The following is a 24,004-nucleotide window of genomic DNA, read 5'->3' on the forward strand; positions in this document are numbered from 1 at the left end:
AGTGATCTGTCTACAGCAGTGCAACTATAGGAAATTCCTCCACCCCAGATCACCAACATCCAGCTCAAGACAGAAAATTAAATCTAGAGTATGGCTGGCAATATTGGTGTCTCCAGAAATTACTTGTAACAAGCTCATGGTCATGATGGAAGGACATGAAGTCCTCAGCTACTGTCAACAGAGTGGTCTCTGCATGGATGTTTAAGTCTTCCAGCACAGGTTTGGGTGACTCCCATCACTACTGCTGAGACTAGCTCAGCAATCTCAAGAAGGGAGACTAGAGTAGGGGGTACACCAAAAGAATTCCTATTCTGTCCTCACCATGAACCTTTAAATACACTCAGACTCAGTAGACTGTAGAGTGGGGTACTTATTGAGGGAGATGGAATCCCGACAGACCACTGCAGTTCCACTTCCCCTACTCCCCAGCCTTTGCCTGTTGTTCCACAGAAAACCCAGGAAGACAATTCTGGAAGATATTAGCACTTCAACATCACCCAGCTAGGTCTTTATAATACAAGCTAGGTCAGCATGCTCATTAAGGGTCAAGGTTGTTTTCTGATTAATCAACATGACATTCAGCAGCATGATTTTTAGCTAAGGGAACCTGTTACCAAAGTTATGCAGACTATTTAAAGTGAGGGCAGCTTGGAGCAACCTATACCTTATGGCTTTCTCTTCTCTCATGATTTTAACAGTGACTCCGCAGTTCATATGCCCCTCTATCCACAGTTGTTGAAATGGCTGCTCCCACTCCAGTGCTAGTGTCTGTACAAGTCATAAGGAAAACTTGTATCAAATTTACAAGTTACAAAGTAGATATCACCCTAGATAACAAGATAGTTGAAATAGTCAAAGAGTTCTCACATCGTGATTCAAATATTGATCAGAATGGGGACTGCAGTCAAGAAATCAGATGAATAGGATTGGGAAGGACAGCTGTGAAAGAAATGGACAGGATCATAAAGTGTAAAGACATACCTATGAAAGCTAAAGTGAGGGTATTCCAAGCCATTGTATTCCCCATCAATCTGTGGATGTGCAAATAGGACAATGAAAAAAGCCAATCGAAAGAAAATCAAACCATTTGGAGAAGAGTGCTAAGGATACTATGGACAGCCAAAAAGACAAACAAATGGGTCGTAGAACAGATCAAGCCCAAACTATCCCTGGAGGTCAGGATAACTAAATTGAGACTGTTGTATTTTGAAAGTCCCCACGTGCTGTGTGATGGTCCAAAACCTTTTATGTCTTAAAATCTGCACAATTAATCTAAGTGGACTCTCTGAGTACAGTGCGTCCTCGCCTTACGCGGGGGATCCGTTCCGGATCCCTCCGCGTAAGGCGAATTCCGCCTATGCTTGAGCCCCATTGGAAACAATGGGGCTCATGCGCGGCAGCGCGGGTGTGTGTGGGCGCAATGGGCGCATGCGCCCATTCAATAGAATGGGACGCGCCGCCTCTTCTGCCCTGCGCGCGCGCCGCGGCTTAAGCACGTATGCTCAAGGCCGCGTATGGCGCGTCCACGTATGGCGCGGGCGCATTGTATTAGAAGGATCTCTAATACTCAGAGATTGAGAGTGCAGACTGCAACTCCAGAAATTTCTGGTGATAGCCCCTGAAGAAGGCCAAATGGTGACAAGGCTGAAAGGCATTGGACTTTTTAAGAAATAAAAGTTTTTGAACCATCACACAGCCATTGGGTCTTTGTCTCCTTTTTCTCTTGTATGTGAATATGTGCTTTCCCGTTTTTTGTTCTGTTGTTTTTTGTCCACATCATGAGGGGAAAAAAATCATTAGCATAGCAATAGCAACTTCATTTATATACCATTTCATATTGCAGTAAGGAGTCTCTAAATAGTTTACATCTAGAAGCTAATTGTCCCCAACAAGCTGGGTACTAATTTTATCGGCCTCGCAAGAATGCAAAGCTCAGTCGACCCTGAGCCCCTCACTGGGATTGAACTCACAACCTTGTGGTTTGTGAGTGAGTGGCTGCAGTACTGGCATTTAATCACTGCACCACCAGGGTGTAGAAGAGGCAATTATGCTAGGAAAAGTGGGAGGCAGGAGAAAGAGAGAAAGACCACATGCCAGATGGTTAGACTTAATGAGGGAGGACACGGGTCTGGGCCTGCAGGACCTGAGCAGAGAGGTTGAGGATGAGGTCCTTGGAGAGGTCTCATCCACAGGGTTGCCATGAGTCAAAGTCTACTTGCAACGAAAGAGAAAGCATTGTCCTCCTAATCTTTGGCTAATTCAAATGGAGCTGTTTCTCAGGTGTAACTTTAGCGTATTTCCACAGATGTGTTGAGTTGTGCCAATTGTCAATATTATAGTCTGTTTCAAAGCCAAGGATTGATAAACAGGATTATTGTAAGTGGGCTCCCTCCACTCTAGCTAGAGGAACAGAAATGACATAGAAGGTAGACTTATACCTTGACAGTGCTAAACACTGACCAGAGTCTCTGGCTTAAGTGTGCATTGTGAAAATAAAAGGTTACTATAGCAGGTCTCATCTGTATGTCACATTTACATTAGATTTTTTATTAATTATATATAGTTTCAAAGATGCATGATTTTAAAAAATATTTTGATACTTTGTTTCATATTTTTATAGATTGGAAAGGATAGAGTCCTGAATTTTGACCCTTGCTGCGTTAGCTATTTTTCAAAGGGTGAATACATCTTGCTTGGAGGCTCAGACAAACAAGTATCCCTCTATACAAAGGATGGAGTGCGCTTGGGTACTATAGGAGAACAGAACACTTGGGTGTGGACATGTAAAGCTAAGCCAGATTCCAATTACGTGGTAAGAGTCTACTTGCAGAAACCTTGCTCATACATTTTCCCTCTCTTTTTAGATCCTTGCTTTTGTTCTAGCAATCTAGTCTGGAGGGGCTGAACCATTTTGAAATGGCATTTTACATTTTTTCAGATGTCATTTCTAGGATCATTTCCCATAGTGTGAAGAAGCTCAAGCATACAGGATAACACAGTACCCTGATGGACTTCAATTCTTACCTGTATTTATAATTTTAGGTGTAAACCTAAAAGTATAATGTGTGAAGCAATACAGAGAGAGAATGATGAACCCTAGTGGACTTCATTTGGGCTGCTGCTGCAACTGGGTTTTCATCTTCTCTTTGTAAAATCAAAGGCTTTCAAGGCCGGCATCCATAGTTTTTTGTGGGTTTTTTGGGCTATGTGGCCATGTTCCATGCTGGCGAAACATCAGGAAGAAACTTTTCTGGAACATGGCCACATAGCCTGAAAAACCCACAAAAAACCACCTTCTCTTTCTTTCTGACTAGGAAATAATGAGCAACCTCATTATGATCACAAGGACCATTTTCCTTCTTCTCTCCTTGTTAGTCATCTTGGTGGCTGTTCTGACATTCAGTTCCCCACTTTCATGGCCTTTGTTTCCTTGATTTTCTGTAATTTCCTGAAGGGTCTATATACAGGCTTCTTTTATTTAAATCTTGATCAGTTTAGCTTGATCTGTTATATAATGTGGAGAAAAGGCAGATTGGAACATTGACAGTATCCAGTCAGAGTGAGCCTGGCAACAGCCAGTGGGAATTTAACCAAGAAAAGGTGGAAGCTACTCTCAGGAGCGGGTATGAATAGGCTGAGTGAGGCATATGTAGATAGATAGGGAATCGGATAAAATGAGACAGGAAGATGAGGACTGGGCTTAAAACTAGAGTTAAAGGTTTTTTTGACCCTGAGGGGGCTTTATCAGCCAGGGAGGCTGAAGTATACTGCTGAGAGAAGCTGTTGGATAGGGATTTTGAGTTCTCAGGTTAGGAACTAGGAGAGTGCTTGGTAAATGGTGTCCAGAAAATCCTGAGGGATTACAGCCAGGAAAAGGCTGGGGAAACTACCATAAACCGTTTAAGGGGTGTATGGCCTCTTTTAGGTCAAATGTGGAAATTGAATAGGTGTGGTTAGGAAAATCATAAGTATCAACAAAGTTCTAAAGCTCAGGGTCTACTCAAAAGTTTCATGTGAAACTGTAACCTAGAGACCACTTATAGAATATAGTAACAGATACTGTAAATCTTTGTAACTGTTTAAGCAAATAAACACCATATCAATTCTGAATAACAGCCACAAGAAAGATACTGTAACCAACCATCTGGTAAATAAAGTTTCTTTTTTGTTTTGGCTGAACATGTGGTTGCTTGAGATATTTTAAGAAAATATAAATAAAACGCTACCATGAATTAATAATACTTTTATCGCTGGGAACTCTCAAAATAGTGAGTGCTCTATCTTCCTAAAGAGTGGCACCTGAGCGACTGAGCAAGTGTGGAAGGAACTCAAGCAAGGGATCTGAGTTCGAGAGTCTCATCACGCAATTTGGTGGCAAGCAGTGAGGTGAAATAAGAAAAAACTAACCAGGGGATTCGGAGGGGAAATCTCACACAGCATCCCATCAGTTATTGGTAGCAGCTAAGGAGGTAGCCGTCACATATTAGTGGCATTGGTGGGATAAAAAGACCCATTGTGCTGCCATGAGAGAAAAATAGTTGGGTGAATGAGACTGACTGTCACAATTATATAAGATACATCTATTGCAAATTTTTATTACACTAGGGATTTATATATGGGGCTGCACGAAGTTAAAGAAAATGTGTATTTTATTAAGTTCAGCTACAGACAAGATGTCTGAGAACAGATCTCTGCAATGAAAATTCACTGATAACTAGCATTACTTACATTTTGAATAAATATATTGGAGCACAAAATTCTCTTGTTTGCTTTCCCTTTCCTTCTGAGACTTGTTTGCTTGTTTGGAAAAAGATATTGACCTCTGTGAAGTTTCAGCAAAGGTCAAGTAATCTTAGATTATTTTCACCTTTATTAGTTACTTAACAACTACAGTTCTCTGCATATCATGCAAAGTAAAATGACATTTCCAGTAAATTCTGAGCTTTTTTCAGTCTTTCAAACTTATAGTTAACTTATGCATGAATTTGAACTTTTAGTAATCTTTTGCTTTCTTTTCAGGCAGTAGGAAGTCAGGATGGAACAATTTCATTTTATCAACTGATTTTCAGTACAGTCCATGGCCTTTATAAGGATCGCTATGCTTACAGAGACAGTATGACTGATGTCATAGTTCAGCATCTCATCACTGAACAGAAAGGTAAATTTTAGCAGACGTTCATGTAGCTTATTATTTGGGGGTGAGGGTCCCTCGCCTCTCACCAGTAATCAATAGCTGTCTGCATTTTTTGACAGTAAAAAAACCAACAACTTTATGTGGAATATATTTCTTTGCCTGTGTTCCTTGGATATTCCTTTTGCATGAAACAATATATTCTGCTGCCTCAGGAAACTGAGGTGCTGTACAGACAGCCCCTGAAGGGGTGGCCTGAAGCCTTCTCTGTCTTTGCCAGATTGGGGCCACAGCAACCACATGCTGCAGCCCTGATCTGGCCTTTCCATGGTGCAAAAAGGAGCCACAAATAGCGCTCCTTTGGTGCTGCGTCATTTATGCCCTGACTCGGCACCCAGGCTGTGAGTTTACATCCTTAGCAGGCCCAGTTTTGATGTGGATGTTATTTTAGCTTTTTGTTCTTGATGCCAGTGATTGCTTATTAAATTGATTGTTTATTAAGTTGTTTTTTTATTGATGTGATGGTTTTATTGTTTGTTTTGGATCCTAAATTGTAGGCTACCCTAAGGCATAGGAATGGAAGATGCAGGGCTGGAATTATGCATTACCTTATGTTGCCTTCTGTTTCTGGGAAGCTTTGATCTACCAGAGGGATTTCAGTGTTGGAAGGAAAGTAGAGTATTGTCGACCCCCCTCTTTCCCATCAGTCCCCAATTCCTCCGGCAGATTTTCAAAAGGCATAAGGGTCCCCAGGGAAAGGGAGGAAATTGGCACCCCATTATCTTCTACTTTCTGCATGCGGAAGCAAAGTCTGGATTTAGATTATATTTTAAATAGTGTTCAGATCTACACTATTGCTTTACACAGTTGATCGAACCAGTGAAATATATCCATTCATCAGCTAGTTCTACATTTTTATACAATACATAGAGAAGTGTATAGCCCCTCTCCTATCATGCTGTCCTTGACAAAGTGTGATTGGAAGATTCAGGAATCCTGGATGATTGTAGGCTGTTGTTGGGGTTTTGGGAGGGGGGCGGAATAAGTAGATACTGCAGAAGAGAGTTCAAAAAGTGAATTTTAAAGAGTTAACGGGGGATTTGGGGATCAAAAGAGATGAGATGCTGAGCTTATAATTAGAAGCTAGCACATATTCCCTCCAGCAACAGAATTGCTTTAGAAATAAGAGCCTCGGCAGTCAGACCTGCGTATGAAGGTTGTGTTTACAATTGAAGTTCCATAAGCAATTGCAGTTCTGCGTGTCCCAAGTATTTCTCATCATTCTATATTCTTCTTTTCAGCTTTTTGTCACTCTCTGTGTACCTTTTTTCTGGGGAATTTTCTCATACTTTTTTACTTTGCTTGCATGTGTTTGCACTGTACTCTTCTCTTTATGAAATAACAGTATTTCAGTATGCATCCTCCAAAGTAATAATTCATTCAAAATTAGCATTATCTTTCTCTATTCAAAATTACTATGAAAATAAAGGCCTTCTCATTGCCTGCTCCTAGACTCTGGAACCTCTCTCCTAAGGAGGCTAGAATGGTCCCTTCCTTCTTTCCTTCTGTTGGCAGGCAACTTGGTTTTTAATCTGATGCTTTAGTTCTTTTAATTGTACAGTTTGTTAACTTGTATGTTTTAAATTGTTTTAATGTTATTGACAGTTATGTTTTAATGTTAACTTAAAATTGTTGATGGCAATAACAGTAATGGAGTGAAAGGGTGGATTTATCTGACATTATAACTGAATAATCTGCCAAATAATGTGAAACAAGGGGACAAGGAATTAGCATTCCTACCAACAGTGGAGGCCTAACGTTCCCCCCCCCCCCCAATTTCTAAATGAAACACAAAGTTCAGAAATTAACTTTGGGAATATAAATACATTTTACACGGGTGCTGTGTGTCTGGAGAAATTATTTCAGAGTGGGAAGACGATTTCTTTGTAACTCTGCATCTCGTATATATTTAGATGCAAATCTTCCTAGTGCACATATTCCTTTCTCCTTTTTACCACGCTTCACTCCTCATTTCTGGGTTGAGGTGAAAAAATAGTGCATGGTGAATTCTTTCTAGATATATATATTTTAGCCAGTCCAGGAGATAAGGTATGAAATGTTACTGACCACTACTCTTCAAGCTGCCTCTGAAACCAAGCCTCATCTCCTTACTTGAATATTGTTTTGTTTAGTCGTCTGCTTTGTTTAGTCGCCCATTGCTCAGGGAAATGTACAGATGGGGAAGAAAAAACAAGAACATTTTATCAGATAATTCACAGCTCTACATCAGTTACTTTTTACCCATAGGATCATCCTTTGGGACATGGGCAGGACAGGGACTGATTCACCAGTTGCCTTCTCTTCCCAAACCCTATATCCTTTGGATTGTTGCCATTTAAACACACTGAACAAGATAAACCGCTTCTGTTGGTGGCATATTTCCACTCTAGGAATCAAAGTCTTCTTTTGAAAAGAAAGAAAAGATATTATAGCAGCTCTCTTTTACAAAGTTAATAGTGAAAAACAGAAAAGCAGTAGGGCGGGGGGGGGGGGGGGGATAAGCTGAATTTTCCATTATTTATCTGTATGGTAAGGAGCCAAGCATCAGGATTTACAGTTCATATCACTGAAACAGTGCACAAGAAGTTCAAATTGTGTATAGGTTCAGTATCCCTTATGTGAAAATCCAAAAATGCTCCAAATTTCAAAGCTTTTTTATGGGTGGTTGAGATAGTGACACCTTTGCTTTCTGATGGTTCAGTGTAATCAACCTTATTTGGAGACCAAAATTATTTAAAATATTGTACAAAATCGCTCTCAGGCTATGTGTAAACATAACTGAGTTTTGTATTTAGATTTGGTCCCATCTCCAAGGTGTATCATTATGTACAGTATATGCGAACATTAAAAGAGAAATAAATCCAAAATTTGAAACACTTCTTGTCCCATGCATTTTGGGTAAAGGATGTTCAACCTGTAGTATGTGTGGGGAGATAGGACCTTTTTGCATTTAGGTGAATTTCACCACTTGAGGGAGCACTCTTTCTAAATTCAGTCTCAGTATGTCATCTATTTAAACCTTGAGGTGTTCTTCAAACTGGCTCAGCCCTAAGTTTGGAGCACCAGCTGTGATGAAAATGGTAGTATAGGAAAGCAGACAAAGCATTACAGTTGCACTGTCACTTCCCTGTCCCACTGAAGCTGGTCTGAGAGTTTCTCAACTATCTTCACTGTTCAGATAGTTAAACAGGGCTATCATATCACCTCTTAACCATCTCTTCTCCAGGCTAAACATTCTCAGCTCCCCAAGTCTCTCTTCATAAGACATGATTTCCAGACGCTTCACCATTTTGGTTTATTTATTTATTGATTAGAGTACTTATACCCTGCCCTTCAGCTTTAAAGGCTATCAGAGTGGCTTACAATTATTATTTTTAATTAGACAGTTCCCTGCCCTCAGGCTTACAATCTAAGAAGACATGACACAAAAGGAGAAGGGAGTGGTGGTGGGGAATGGGATCAAGTCCAGCAGTTCTCCACCTCCGAGGCCTGGACCAAGGCAGATGGACTGGAGGAAGTGCTTGGCTTCTTAATTAATGGTTAAAAGGAGGCTTCCTGGGTCAGAGAGGGGCTAGCCTCTGGGAATGCTTCTCTAAACAATATAGTCTTTAACTCAGTTTTGAAACTGGGTAGAGAAGTGATGAGGTGTGCATGTGGGGGAAGAAGGTTCCAGGAGTAAGGGGCAGTAAGCGAGAAGGGACGAATTCGGGAGGGGGCAGTGGTAGTCCTACACTGTGACAGGAGACCTTGACTACAAGAGCGGAGGGTGCGAGTAGGAATGTAAGGAGAAAGAAGGTCAGATAAGTAAGGAGGGGCCAATCCATGGAGGGCTTTGAAAGTCAATAATAAAAGCTTGTACCGGATGCGGAAGGGGAAGGGGAGCCAATGAAGGGAGGATAACCTGCAAGTGGTAGTGGAGCCAGCTGCAACAGAGCTGTTCACAGGGAATATCTAAGACCTATAACCTTTGGCGGGCCATATGCGGCCCCTGGGCCATATGTTATGCAGGCCTAGTCTAGATCAAGGGAAGTAATAGTGCCACTCTATTCTGCTTTGATCAGGCCCTACCTGGAATGCTGTGTCCAGTTCTTGGCAGCACAATTTAGAAAGGATGTGGACAAGCTGGAGCATGTCCAGAGGAAGGCAACCATCAGGCCTGGCCTAGAGCAAGCAGATGAGCCCTCCCTTTGTCATCTACATCATCAGAGGGAGAGTGAGACCTGCCAGCTCCATCAGGCCTGGCCTAAACTAAGAAGCACAGCCCTCCTTCTAGTCCATCTGCCTTGGTCCAGGCCTCAGAGGGAGAGAAGAACTGCTGGACCTGATCCCCTTCTCCACCACCATTCCCTTCTCCTTTTGTGTTGTGTCTTTTTAGATTTTAAGCCTGAGGGCAGGGAACTGTCTAATTAAAAATAATAATTAGCCTGAGGGCAGGGAACTGTCTAATTAAAAATAATAATTAGCCTGAGGGCAGGGAACCGTCTAACTAAAAGATTGTATGTACAGCGCTGTGTAAATTTACAGCATTTTATAAATAAAGGTTAATAATAATAATAATAATAATAATAATAATGAAGAAGGCTAAGTGAAGTATGGGGGTGGGTTGGAATAGTAGGACAAAGATTTGGGTAATGGTTTTATGGAGAGGATGCCATTTCAAAAAGGTTTAATTCGTTAAATTACAGTGTACACTGATAATATATGAAATGCTAATAACTAACACTAGATTATCAGATCTTTCTTGTAACTCTAGATAAGCATAACATTAATTCAGCCTTGCAAACTATTTTTTTACTAATGTTCTTTCTTTTCAGTTAGAATAAAAAATAGAGAGCTTGTGAAGAAAATTGCAATCTACAAAAACAGATTAGCAATCCAGTTGCCAGAGAAAATCCAGATTTATGAACTGTATTCAGATGACTCATCAGACATGCATTACCGTGTGAAGGAAAAAATAGCAAAAAAGTTTGAATGTAACTTGCTGGTTGTATGTTCTGAGCATATTATCTTATGTCAGGTAAGGAACAGAAAATCACATCTAAAAATATCATACCTCTTTGCTGTGCTAGATTATTTCAGAGTTGTCTGTCATATTAAACTGAGGCAACTGTTTGTTAAAGTGTGTGTTTCTTGTCCCATTCCATCTGAAATTTCATATGTACTTTGTCCTAAAAATAGTGTTTGAATTCCTTGAATTCAAGTATTATATAGACAGCTTCCTTATATATTTCTGGTATTGATCTAATGGATGTATACGTTTTTAGAAGAAAAACCAGTTTTTTATGGGGGATTGGATCTCCTTACTGTGCATATTCAAATAAATAACTTTGAACTTGTAACTCTAAGCAGCGGACAAAAATAAATGTGCCACTCATAAAAACTATGTTTTTTATCGCAACCTTGTTACTCAGTGTGGCATCACAATAACCCATTGGTGTAGGAGTAATTCATGTGATACATTAAGCACATGTGTAGTGTGTGTGGGCACAGATTGTTGATCTGTGCATCTGTACAATTATTAATATAAAACATTCAGCATGTGTGCAATCTGTGTACACATAGAATAAAGTACATTGGTAATTCTTACCAAAATGTATAATAATAATATATGATGTGACTCTCCAGCAAATGGAATAAAAAGAGTGAATATGTCAGCTTTCAAAACTTCTTAATGTGTTGTACCTGCAGGAATTTTGATTAAATGGTTCGAAATGTTACACAGTTATAAACCTAATTAATTACATTATTATTGATTCCAAATTTCAGGTTACTTGTTCAACAGATGCTGTTTTTCTGAATAGTAGACTTTTGAAATTTATAATGGTAGAAACTTATTTTTGTGACTTGCCTTAAAGGAATACTACTATACCCTTTAAATATAAATATATATCTACCTTTTTGTTATGAAGGTGACTGTACTGTCTCAATAAAAACTTGGACATTACTGTAGATTATGAATGACACTATAACAATTTCTAATTAATGGTCTTAGAAGAAATTAAGACATTTTATGTTTTATTTTGTAAAACTCTCAACAACTCCCTAGCCAGTTGTTGCTATAGAATCAGATTGATATCTGTATCTGGGATACCTCATGTTAAAGAGACCAGCATATCATTGTGAGGCAGAGATATATGAGAACCTTTAGTAGAATATAACATGTTATTTCCTTTTTAGGAGAAAAGACTTCAATGTCTTTCATTCAGTGGCACTAAAGAAAGGGAATGGGTAATGGAATCTCTCATTCGCTACATAAAAGTAATTGGAGGACCTCCAGGCAGAGAAGGCCTTTTAGTGGGTTTAAAAAATGGTCAGGTGAGGTTGCATAATAAAGTTCATAGTACAAAAAAAAAAAAGTCCTTGATTTGTTTTACTAAGGAAATGTAGATGCAGGGCTAATAATATTTGCTCTCAGCAACTTTGGCAGCCACTTTTAGCAATGCTGGTATTTGATAAAAAAATACGAATGGTATGTTCACAGAAGGTGGCAGTTAATCAAAAACATTATGCAACTGCTTCCCCCTTTTAAAAATATTATTGAGTATGTGATTAGTGTTTAGTAAATGTTAAAAAGATACATTTGAGAGCCTCATAAAATTATGGTTTTTGAAACTACTTGAGAATTCCAAGTTACTAGGTTTGTTTTACACTGGATTTAATACATTTGATACAAGGCAGGAGAAGTATGGAGTTAAATTTTGCTCTTGTCTTCTGTGGAATAAGCTTTACCATTGCCCTAAAGTCAAATAAATTGCTTTAAATATGTCAGACTAACTATTTTCCTGTATTTTGATTTCTGAAATATAGATCTCATTCTAGTGCATGAGATTTGTAAATGGAAATTGTACAACTTTTAACATGTACCTCATTAACCCGCTGAATTTAATTACATCCAGATTCTAAAGATATTTGTAGACAATCCTTTTGCAATTGTCTTGCTGAAACAATCCACAGCAGTGCGCTGTTTGGATATGAGTGCATCTCGAAACAAGCTGGCAGTGGTTGATGAAAATGACACATGTCTGGTATATGATATTAACACCAAAGAACTGCTGTTTCAGGTAAACGTTGTGGAACTTCACTCTCTTCCTTTTGCCATCCTCTGCCATCCAATTGCAAAGAGCTAGTTCAGAGCAATAGTGCTCTAAAATAAACAAGTTGTCTGTATGGTTGTGTCCTGGGTGCTGCTTTCAGCAAGCAATGTCAACACAGCTCTTTTGTTAACCTGCATCTCCAAGGGAAAAATAAATGGATTAGGGTATCTTGTTTATAGTTTCTTCTAAGTATTTGTAAGTTCAAAATCTACTGTTGTGGTTGGGTTTGATAATGTTTGAGTTAAATGTTTTTTGTGTAGGGCAATATTTTTAAAAAATAATTCTGTTTGGTGTGAGAAGAGATCCAACAATGGGTTAATTTCCAGATCAACCAGGAAAGGCATGGATCATATCAAATAATTCCTTGGATTATACTTGTTTATTTGTATATTGATTGCATTTCTAAACCTCCCAATAACCAAAACTCGGTGGACATTACCTGTGGAAAATTTAAATTTATCCTGTAGTTAGTATTATAGAATTGTATTATTGGCCCTGTACTAGGGTTGCCTCAGAGCATTGCTTATATATGCTCCGCAACCTAGTACGTTGCCAGGATGTAACGGCCGCATCACATCCAAACGGCGCGGTGCGTTGCGTCCTTTATGTCCTGGCACCGCTGCAGGGTGCTTGTGGCGCCCTTTCAGCGGCGCCGGAAGGAGCTCCGAAACGGAGCTCCTTTCGCCACTTGTATCACTGGCTCATCCTTTACATGGCTGTGCCAGCGATACAAAAGAGACGTTTTGCCGCTTCCCCGAGGCCTGGAAAAGTGGTCGATCGGGGCCTCTGGGGTTGTCGCTGTGGCCGCTGAGGCCCCAATCCATCGGGGAAAAGGGTGGGTGCAGGCCACCCCAAAGGGGCGGTCTGTATCCCGCCATTGTTTAAATACAATAAACACAATGACTAAAGATGCAGGAGATAAAATTAAGATACATTGGGCCCTTGGTTTCCACTTGGGGTTGGTTCCAGGCCCCTCTATGGATTCCAACATCCATGGTGCTCAAATCCCATGAAATGCAATGGCATAGTGAAATGGTGTCCCTTATACAAAACTGCAAAATCATAGTTAGCTTTCTGGAATTTATATCCATGGATTATTGAATCTGTATATATGGAGGGCCAACTGGAACTATACAGTACAGCATTTTGGAACCATACAATCCAGCAGTTTGACATATTTTATAAAATGAAACTAAACAGCAGCAGAATAAAAGTACAAGGAGTAAAAGCACTAAAATAGTTGAGAAAATGCTTGGAAGGGTGGGTGGGGTGGTGGTGGAGGGAATCTTGACCTGAAACCATTAAAGTCATAATTAGATACCAGGTGAGTCTTTTTGGAAAGGGCATAGACAAGATACCACCCACTAAAAATGCCATCTTATATGTCCAGGCACCTTGCCTCCTTTCAGAGTAATTTTAATTGGCTATCAGTCTGTTTTCAAGTCCTTTGTAGATTCATGCCAGTAGATTTTGCCCAAGTTATTTCTTGCCTTTTGTCTAGGATATGATTGTTTTCCCTTTGCTCCTGTCCCTTCAGGTAGCATTTACGTTACTAAAGTTGTGTCTCTTCTTGCATCTTGATTCTTGTGCTTGGCCTCAGTTTTAAGATGTTTTAAAATCTGCTTCTTCCTTAAAATAAAATATGGTAATAGTTCATCCTTCTCTACACTTCTGAAGCTTTATCCCTCTTCAGAATGCTTCTGTATAATTAACGTTCATTGGAATTTTAGCAGGAATACTAAATAAATGTTAATGGCAAACAGCTTTTTTGCTATTTTGCAAGCCTTTCTTAACAGGCTATGTATTTCTAAACATGAACCTCAAGAATGCACAGAAGTGCTTTAATGTGAGCTGTAATGAATAGCATATATGATTGATGTGCACTGCTTATTTTTTTTTTGTTTATAGTATGTTTAATAATTTGTTCAATGTGCCCATTAGGAACCCAATGCTAATAGTGTGGCTTGGAACACACAATGTGAGGACATGCTTTGTTTCTCTGGAGGGGGATATCTCAACATCAAAGCTAGTAACTTTCCTGTCCATCAGCAGAAACTTCAGGGTTTTGTGGTTGGCTACAATGGCTCTAAAATTTTCTGTCTCCATGTTTTTTCTATGACTGCTGTTGAAGTTCCTCAGGTAATCTTTAATCCTATTCATTCATTCTCTGCATTTGCTATGTTAAAGAAAATTGGTTGTGTTCTAAATATTTCACCGTGGTCTCTTTTTACGGCCTCCAATTGATTTATGCCAGTGTTTGTCTTGTCTTCCTGCAAAAGGGATAGTTTGACCTATCCTTTTTTGATAGGTGACACAACAGTATAATAGAATAGGTGAGCAAGAAAACTTCTAGTAAAACTTTTACATTGTAAACATCTTTGGTAATCTTCCTTTGATATATTTTCACTTGATTGCTATTGATTCCCATATTTAATATTAGAAGAACAGAACTTTAACAAATTAATTACAGGTTGAGTCTCCCTTATCCAGAATTCCAAAATCTTCAGCACTCCAAAAACCAAAGCTTTTTTCATGGGTGGCTAAGGCCTGAAACAGATACAGCTTCTGGGCGCTCCGGGGCATGACATTTACACGATGCATGCCCTCATAGCACCCAGAAGCTGCCCAGGGGCAATGCTGGAGCCACCTTTGGCAGCCCAAATCCAACCCCAAAAGGAGTGGATCTTTTTCCGCTCCTATCTGGGATTGCATCAGAAGGTGCTCTTGGGGCTGCAGCATGTGTTTGCCATGGCCCTGGGGTGGGCTGGGAGCAGCTTTTGGCTGCTCCTTCCTGCCCATCTATAGTGATGCCTGTTTTCTGATGGTTCAGTGCACACAAACTTTGTTCCATGCGTAAAAGTATTAAAATACTGTATAAAAGTACCTTCAAGCTATGTGTATAAGGAAATACAAAACATAAACAGATTTCATATTTGACTTGATTCTCATTCCAAGGTGTCATTACATATATGAAAATATTTCAAAATCCAAAACACATCTGGTCCTGAGCATTTTCCATAAGGGAATAATAGCAAATTGATTTGTCCTTAAGTAACTTGGATTCTCAGCTAAATTATTGTTTAGCCATGGTATGAAGTCCTAAAAATACAACAAACAAATTATTCATTGTCAGGTTTGTTGAAGAACAAAATCTTGAGCATACGCGCGGGGCGGAAGGGGCGGCGTGTCCAATTCAATTGAATGGGCGCGCGCGCACGTTGCACCCCGTACGCCGCCCCGTGTAAACAATGGGGCTTGAGCATAGGTGAAATTCGTCTTACGCAGAGGGATCCGGAACGGATCCCCGCGTAAGGCGAGGGCCCACTGTAATATGTTGCCTGGAATGGATCTGCATGCCATACTTTAATAAGCCTAGATATATCTGCAGTTTTTAATCTTCCTATAACCATTCTGATCTTGAACTGGTAGTGTCAAGATATGTATGGATGTTCTATCATTAACCTGTATGTTCCTTTCTTGTGCTATTCCACTGTCCCACATTCTTGGCATTTTGTTGTTAGTGTTCAATCAGCTGTAGGCTTTATTACATATAAGCTACGATTGCCAGGAACAAAGCAGTGTCTTAAATCACACTTTGCAGTTGGTTTGAAATCCTGGTTTGTTCTGTTCTAAGAAATTCTCATGCATAATATCTTGGTTAAACAAGCCAAGCTATGTTATCTGAATGAGACTACAGTCGGCCCTTCTTATACACGGATTTCTTATGCACGGATTCAAGCATCCACAGTTTGAAAATGTTCAGAAAAAGTATAAATTTCAAATATTAAACCTTGATTTTCCATGTTTATAAGAGATGACACTATTTTGCTATGTCATTATATTTAATGGGACTTGAGCATCCACAGATTTTGTTATCCACGGGGGATCTTGGAACCAAACCCCAGTGTATAACAAGGGTCCACTGTACTAACTTTCAATTACTTTGTATATACATTTTTTTTTAAAAAAATCCCTCTTCCACAATTATATGTTTTTTCTTGTAGACTTTATTTTGGTCTTTGTCTGCAGCTTACTAAAGTAGCAGAAGGAAAATGAGATTTAGCTGTTACAAATTTCCCTGATCAAATATTTTGTAAATGCTGTTCTTAGAATAAAAAAGATTTGGAATACACTTGGTTGTTACTTAAAAGAATGTAAACATTGAATAGAACAAGTACAATTACATATATATGAAAATTTTGGCTAGGATGTGTGTCTTCACCATCTTAAATAGTGAGTTCACACTATTAGCAAGCTGCAGAATGTTAAGAATTTGACAGTTTTAAACTGAGAAGCATAAGCACTTTGGAGATTAGCATTAGAAACTATAATAATTTTGATAAATTTGACTATAAGATAAAATTCAACAGAGATAAATCTAAAAATGCAAAAAATGGTAAATTTGTAGAAGTGAATATGAGGTGTGATAACTTGTAAACTGGATGTTAACCCACATTGTTGCACAAACAGGTAATTCCAATTACTCTGCAACAATAAGACGTTTGCTTGCAAGACATGGGTAGGATCACTATTAGGTGGTAGTTAGGCCTATGCAGAAATCTTTTTCAGAAAAAGTAGTCCAGTACAGAAATAGAAATACAAATGTAACACGTTGCATTTTGAGCATCTTCTCCAAGAGAAACATAAAATAACATAAAATGTGAGAGTTTAGTGAATAAATGTTAATGTATTTATATTAGGTTAGGGAATTTTCATATTTTGCAACTTGGATGTTGCACCAGCAGCTATAGGTGGGGCCCACCTTATGCTTTTGGACTACAACTCCCATTGACTCCAATAATCATAGTTTTGATGGATGATGGGAATTAGAATCTAGATTTCTAATGGACTACAAGTTATCCACACCTGACCTGCAAGATAGATTTGTTACAGTACAAAAATGATGAAGGTACTGGATAAAGATAGTAGATAAATGAAGATTTATTTTTAATTACAGGTTGGCTCAAACATAGCCTTAAGGAAAGAGAGTATTAAACCGGATAATACCATGGGAATCATTTTCAAACATTAAAAGACTGCTATAAATGAGGACAGAGTAATTGCATTCTGTTGCTTCTAAGAGAATGAAAACAAACTGCCATCTGTAAGAATAGTTTGGCAACAGAACAAGTTAGCCAGGGGATGCATTTTGGAATTTACTTAGGATTTTCTTCCTACAAAACTTTTTGTGCAGGGAACATCTGTCATAAAAGAATCTTGCTACTAGAGTGAGAGTACACTCTGATCCAACAAGCTGCACTTAAAACTGTTATTTATATGTCACTTATTATGCCAGAATGTGGGGGAAGATACACATTCAAATTGAAAACAATGTTGTGTAGATAATGACATCTGCACTTGGATGCACATTCTAATCTCTGTTCGGATGTGCATCACATTTCTGCCTACCATTCATGATCCAGCAAATGATACACATACTGATTTCCTTAGCAGGTTGGGGCCTTGGTCCAAGTTGTCTTAAATATTTGATATTTCTGCAATGTCCATCATATAGTGGAACAACAGAAAAAATAGGCCAGGATCCAACTGTGTACTCTTACTGATACAAATATTTTTGTTAGGGGAACTGGAAAGGATTACTCCCGTTAAGTGAGAAGCTGGCAAGATAGGGTAGAGACAGAAGTCATGGTTCGTGGAATAATATTATGGGGGGTATAGGGAAAAGATACAACCAAAGCTGCTTACACACTGCAGAAATAATGTACTTTGACACCACTTTAACTATCATGGCTCCATCCTGTGGAATCCTGAGATTTGTAGTTTGTCATGGCACCAGAGTTTTTTGACAGAGAAGGCTAAATATCCAACAAAGCTACAAATCCCAGAATTTCATAGCTTTGAGCCATGGCAGTTGGTGTCAAACTGCATTAATTTTGTAATGCAAATGCAGCCTTGGAGTCTTAGCTATTACATGACTAGATAGGAACAGTCTGAAATAGAGCTAGGGCCCGCCGGAAGATGGGAATACACAGGGTGACCAAACATCCTCCTTTTAAAGGGCATGTCCTACATTTCATCCTTCTGCCCAAGAGGAATTCCAAAATGTCCTCTATTTTAAGCTTGACTAAGAAGCATGAGTTTAGATTAGTGTTCTTAGCTTTTATTTTGTAATGCTCTATATTCTTCTTGAATGTCCTACATTTTGTGCTGCATTGTCCTCCTTTGCACTGAGGACATCTGGTCACTCTGGGACTGAAGGAGATCTGAATAAGGTTTTTGGGAGCTAGGAATGTGGAAATAGTTCAGGAAAAAGTCTTGCAGTACTTCATTTGAAATCCAGTGTTAGTATGTACTGTGTAAGGACAGACATTTATTTTATACAATAAATTTTTACTGTTTTTGTTTTCTACATTTCCATCTGAATATTTCAGTTCAGTAATTAACAAGGGCAGGTACGGGTGCAACCCACTTTGTTCCAGAAATTTTGCTCCAGTTAGTAGAAGCGCACATGGCTTCTGGTCTTGGCTTCTACAACACTTGTGTAACTGTGATTTGAACATGTAATTTTTCCTTGTTAAACTTAAAAAATGGAACTAATGTCTTAATATTTTATTTGTTTAAATGAACACTTGCAGTCAGCACCTATGTATCAATACTTGGAAAGGAAAATGTTCAAAGAAGCCTATAAGATTGCATGCCTGGGAGTAACTGACACAGATTGGAAAGAACTTGCTATGGAGGCTTTAGAAGGCCTTGAATTTGAAACAGCTAAGAAGGTAAAGCACTTTATCTTCACATGTAAGCACATGTGAAATTTCTGTAATTAGTACAGTATTAACCTAAAATAATTATCCATATATATTGTATTATGTCAGCTGAAACTGAAAGCTGAAGTTTAAGTATCACTTCAAAGCCTTGAAAACTGTGGTAAGAAATTATAAATTATTCTCTCTTCAATTTCTGTTCAGAATGCTGTGGAAGTTTGGTGAAAGTTAGGATGTATGTTTCATTCTCAGTCTCTAACATGCTAATTAAATCTTCTAATTCTGTTTGAATTACAGAGATAGCTAATGGTTAAAATTAAGTTAAATTAGAATAACTCCTTCACTATGAAAATAAAACACTTATATTATTAGTCTGTGCCTGCCTTCATTGACCACTGTGTGGCAGAAATGATTTGTTTTGCTATAATGTAGTAAGCCCACTAAAAAAAAACCTTTCAGATTTCTTATCCCCGCTTCTCCACTGAGAGGCATTTTAGCTTTGAATGTGGGCAATTTATTGCTTCTACTTTCTCATTCAGAGTAGCTTTGAACATTTCCTTTTAAATTTCCTCCTGTGGGGGCTTCACATATTCAAGCAGTACATGCCTTGCTTCACTGTGCATCTGGAGCACATGTGGCTCCCACAGTAAGAAGCTGTATGGGCAGAGCTTTGGGGCATTCTTAACAAACTTGGGAAGAGGAAGCGCAGCTTGCTTGTGCTTTCTCTCTTCTTGTTCTAAATGTCTGCTCTTAAATTTCCTTACTATTAGGATTGAGCTGTTCCTCCCAAGCTTTTGTACTCCCCACAACTTTCAGATGCCTTCTGAAGTAGTATGGGTAAACTTATATTTGCATTATGATCTTTCTTCCAAAATGGAGGTCCCAGGGGCCTTTCATCTCAGGCACTGACCAGACCCAGAGTGGATTAGCTTTTAGAAAGCTTTCCTGAGCTTGAATCTTCAGACCTTGTCCTAGGCTACGGTTAACTTTTTGTTTTTGGCTTTGTTTCAGTTAAAGTATTTTTTTTAAAGAATCATATTTAGATATGTTTTTAGAAAACAAAATTCATGTACAGGAATACACACACACACACACACACACTTTTTTCTGACATATTTCCCCTCAGTAAACTTAGGATCACAGAGTTTTGGGAGTACATGCTTTAAGAATTTATAAAGAAGTGTAATAAATAATAATAATAATATGTTTACACAGTGGTAGTTTTATACTAGTGGAAAGCACTTATGCTAGTATAAGGTGAGGCACCCAATGTCACCAGCTCCCCTCCCACCTACATATATCCACATCTACTGCAGTTCTTCTTCACTATCTATGTGGCTCACACAAATGGAATTCTCCAGTGCCTGCCTAGTACATCTTTTGGAACCTTCTAGAGCGTTATCTAAGTATTTTGGCTGTAGCCCTGCCCATCTTCAGTAGTTGTATATAGGAGCCTGTCAGTTTCTTTTCATCTGCCACTGCAGCAAAATCAATAGGAACTGTGTTCATTGATCTGCTTTTGGCCTCATCATGGCCTCCTATGGCTGATACAGCTGCCGAGTTAGCAGGGCTCTTTGGGTATGAGTTGTTTAGCATTGGCAGTTAAAGCTATGCTTGCCCTCTGGGCTTCTTTCCTTCCTGGCGTCCTTCAGAAGTATGTCTTTTGTGGAGTGAAAATCATGAGAGCGCCTAGACACTTGAAGTGTGTTGGCTGCTTAGGCAAAGTTCATGTGGTTGCATCTTGTGCCCGGTGTACCACCTTTACACCTCAAGCGAACTGAAACACGGATTTGCGTTTGAAGGCACATGAATGCCGTCTTCTCAGCCATCTATGTCTGTCAGTATGGAGGCTGTAGAGAGGCCTTTGAAATCTGCTTTGGTTCTGACTATCAGCTCTTCCTTTTGTCGTGGAGCCAAGTGTTCATTCATAGAGTCCATCTTCATCCCATCAAAGGTTACATGGGCCAGGTCTGACAGTCGCATGATCTATTTGTGTCCCCACACACCAGGAAAATCCTTGGTGATTTCTTCTTGAAACTTGAGATGATCTCTTTGCACCCAAAGAGTGACTACCTCCTCCCTGTTGCGTAACCAGCCAGACATTCCCATCCATCCATCCATCCATCCATCCATCCATCCATCCATCTCAGAGATATCCTGATTCAATCACTGTTATTGTTACACTAAAATTAAAGCCATCAACCAGTCCAGAATTCCATTGTCAATTTCTGGGATGAGACATTCACCCTTTGTTACCTGACTAGATAGTCCATTGCTTGGAGGTATTTTTAAAATATAAATATGGTTCTAAAACCTAACCTGTGCATACACACCCACACTCTGTGTATGTTATGTGTTACCCTCGGACTTCCCAGTCTGAGCCAATCCAGCTTTCTCATTGGACAGGTAATTATAACTCCATTGCAAACCCCTAAAAAAATCTGCTATTCACCTGTCATATTTCCATCTCAGTTAGGTCTGTATGCTGTGTATGTGTGAATTGCTGTCTTGTGTGTATGTGTTTGAACTCTGCATTTTTCTAAATAAAACATTAATTAACCTAAGACCTGGAGTCCTCCTCAGTTAGTACTGATATAAACTGGTGCACATAGTTCAAAGGTTACACAAACCGCTTGCAAAACTAATTTCCTCAACATTTGAAGCTGATTGTTGGTGGGGACCTCCCAGACCCTCCCATCTGTTCTTTGGGTAACAGCCTTCCATAATACCATCAGATTTTCTTCTCTCAGTGCTTTATTGTCACCAAGAATGATGATGGCCTGGGTTCCATCTTGGACTTCAGAGGCCTCAGTCATTACATTTGTCCATAGGGCTTCAGGATGGTGACTCTCAAGTCTATCTTCCTGTTGATGCAAGTGGGTGAAGGATGCCTACTTCTGTCATGGCCAGCCAAGAGCAGGACGAGGAGGACGAGGAGGAGGATGGGGCTACTCCAGAGCAAGGGGTAATTGAGGCTACACCAGGTGCTAATCCTGCTCTGCCAGAGCCCAGCCCTGATCTCCCAGCCCCACAGGAGGAGGCTCAGCCAGGTCCTAGTGCTGATGGGATTCCTCTGGTGGTACAGCAACTTAGTGGTGACTCTGAGGAGGAACCAGGCATGGAGGTTCCCTCCTTTAGGCAACGCAGGGCTGAGAGTGCTGGCAGACGCAGGTCCAGGAGGCTTGCTGAGAGACAATTGGCAAACAAGCCGCAGCTGGCACCGAGGAGAGAATCTCCTACTTAACCATCTGTGAGATGCTAACTTGGTGCCAGAGTTTATTGCATGATCCTTTGGTGTGATTGCTGCTGGCACTGGCTCTGTGTATCCTGACTCCTTGTTGCCTTGACTCTTGACCTTGGAACGGACTGGACTCTTGCTACTTCTGGCTACCCTGACCCTGGACTGGACTGACTATTCTGACCTCTGTTTTCCTGACTTTGGCTCTGGCTTTCGGCTTGCTCCTTAACTCTCACTCCTTGCAGGTTTGTGGACTGTTTCCAGTTGCTTGCTAATTACCTTGCTGAGCCATCCTTATCAGCGTTGTTTGTGTGTGCTGGCTGCAGTCCAGGAGATCTTCTGTATTTCGATTTGAGCATCTCACTGATGGATTCTGTGCTTCACAGTGGGGGAAAAAGGCCTACTGGTTTCAGGTTCTGTCCTTTGGTTTCAGCATGGCTCCCCATATTTTCACAAAGATTGTGGCAGTGCTGGCAGCTTTTCTGTGACAGCAAAGTGTCGTCATATCTCACTGCAATCTTTTCTATCCTGCCTTGGAGGCTAGCCAGGGATGAAGTACTAAGCAAAGTCCATTAGAGGCCAGGTAGTAGCAAACCCAGTCATGTACAGAGGCTAACCAGCCAGTTACAGTTCTCAGAGCCAGGCAGTTCAACTCAATAGGGTAAAGCAAGAAAGCCAAGGCAGGGGTCCAGGGGAGCATCCGGTTAACATAGTTAATTTATAATGCAAAGTCCAAGTTTCTTTAGAAACACAAGCCAGGAATCAAGAAACAAAAGTGTTGCTTCCACATGAATGATTGTCAGCAGTGGTCTCCTCCGAGAGTTCCTGGATTATTTATGCCCTGGCAGCCTCTTGCAGCTGTTGCCTGATTTAAGAGCATTTTCTATATAAACCCTTCCTCTCTCGTCTATGATTCACTGTGGTAGGTATTATTGTGTCCCTGTCTCTGTGTTGTGGATTTTGGAGAGTGTCACTGTCCTTAAACACTGGTATGTCCCTCTATCCTTTTGTTCCACGATCTGTGTCACAGTCTGAACCTGATTAGTGAGAACAAGACAGGATGCTTTCCAAGATTCTCACCATTCCGAGAACTATGCAACATTCCTTTTGATGGTGGTTGAAGGCAGTCGACATCCAGAGTGGCATGTCTTTCTCCTGAGCCCCAAGTGCTTGTCACAGTGGACATGTCAGTGATGGGGTGGGGAGCTCACCTTGATAAGTTCTTCATGGCAGGCCTGGGGGTGCAAGAAGAAGATGGCAACACCCTGGAACTGTTGTTGGTAGAAGGCTTTCCACTTGTTTGAGATGCTCTACTCGTTTGAGACACTCCTGTAAGGCAAGGTGTTGACCGACAACATCACAATCATATATTACTCAACAAACAAGGGGGAACTCGATCAATTATTTTCTCTGTTTCATGGAACAGTTTTGGGATTGGTGCATTTAAAGAGGCATCATAGTCATGGCCATTCACTTTCCTGGGGAAGACAATACCCTGGTGAAAAGTCAAGCTCTGTCAGAACAGAGCAATGTGCATGCTGGCAGTCATAGTTCACTCCTCTCCTCCATTTGTCTCAAAGAATCTATGTTTGACCTCCACACACACCAGATCTCCTCACCTTTTACTGAGGCAAGATCAGGCATCCTGAGCTTGACACAACCTCAGGGCATGGAGGATTGCTCACTGGCTTCTTTTCTTGCTGCATTCAGGGATGTCATTGCAGCTGCTCATTTCACAAGGCGTTCGTACTTATAT

The 24,004-nt window shown here is 40.0% G+C and overlaps 1 protein-coding gene across 4 annotated transcripts in view; it reads left to right on the forward strand.

The window, feature by feature from the left end:
- Positions 1 to 24,004, forward strand: part of IFT122 (intraflagellar transport 122) — a 107,210-nt gene that overhangs the window by 20,990 nt on the left and 62,216 nt on the right. For 3 of the 4 annotated variants that reach the window (XM_089520648.1, XM_089520622.1, XM_089520640.1), the window contains 7 exons: positions 2,621 to 2,812; positions 5,020 to 5,158; positions 10,006 to 10,208; positions 11,369 to 11,506; positions 12,088 to 12,252; positions 14,227 to 14,424; positions 18,882 to 19,022. In XM_089520648.1, coding sequence (XP_089376774.1) covers positions 2,621 to 2,812; positions 5,020 to 5,158; positions 10,006 to 10,208; positions 11,369 to 11,506; positions 12,088 to 12,252; positions 14,227 to 14,424; positions 18,882 to 19,022 — 1,176 coding nt within the window. The remainder of the gene's footprint in view (positions 1 to 2,620; positions 2,813 to 5,019; positions 5,159 to 10,005; positions 10,209 to 11,368; positions 11,507 to 12,087; positions 12,253 to 14,226; positions 14,425 to 18,881; positions 19,023 to 24,004) is intronic. The other variant, XM_089520630.1, reaches the window with a different exon arrangement.

The sequence above is a fragment of the Sceloporus occidentalis genome, unplaced genomic scaffold, assembly GCF_023333645.1.
Source record: "Sceloporus occidentalis isolate IW3139 unplaced genomic scaffold, rSceOcc1.0.p SCAF_1, whole genome shotgun sequence".
NCBI classification, from domain to species: Eukaryota; Metazoa; Chordata; class Lepidosauria; order Squamata; family Phrynosomatidae; genus Sceloporus; species Sceloporus occidentalis.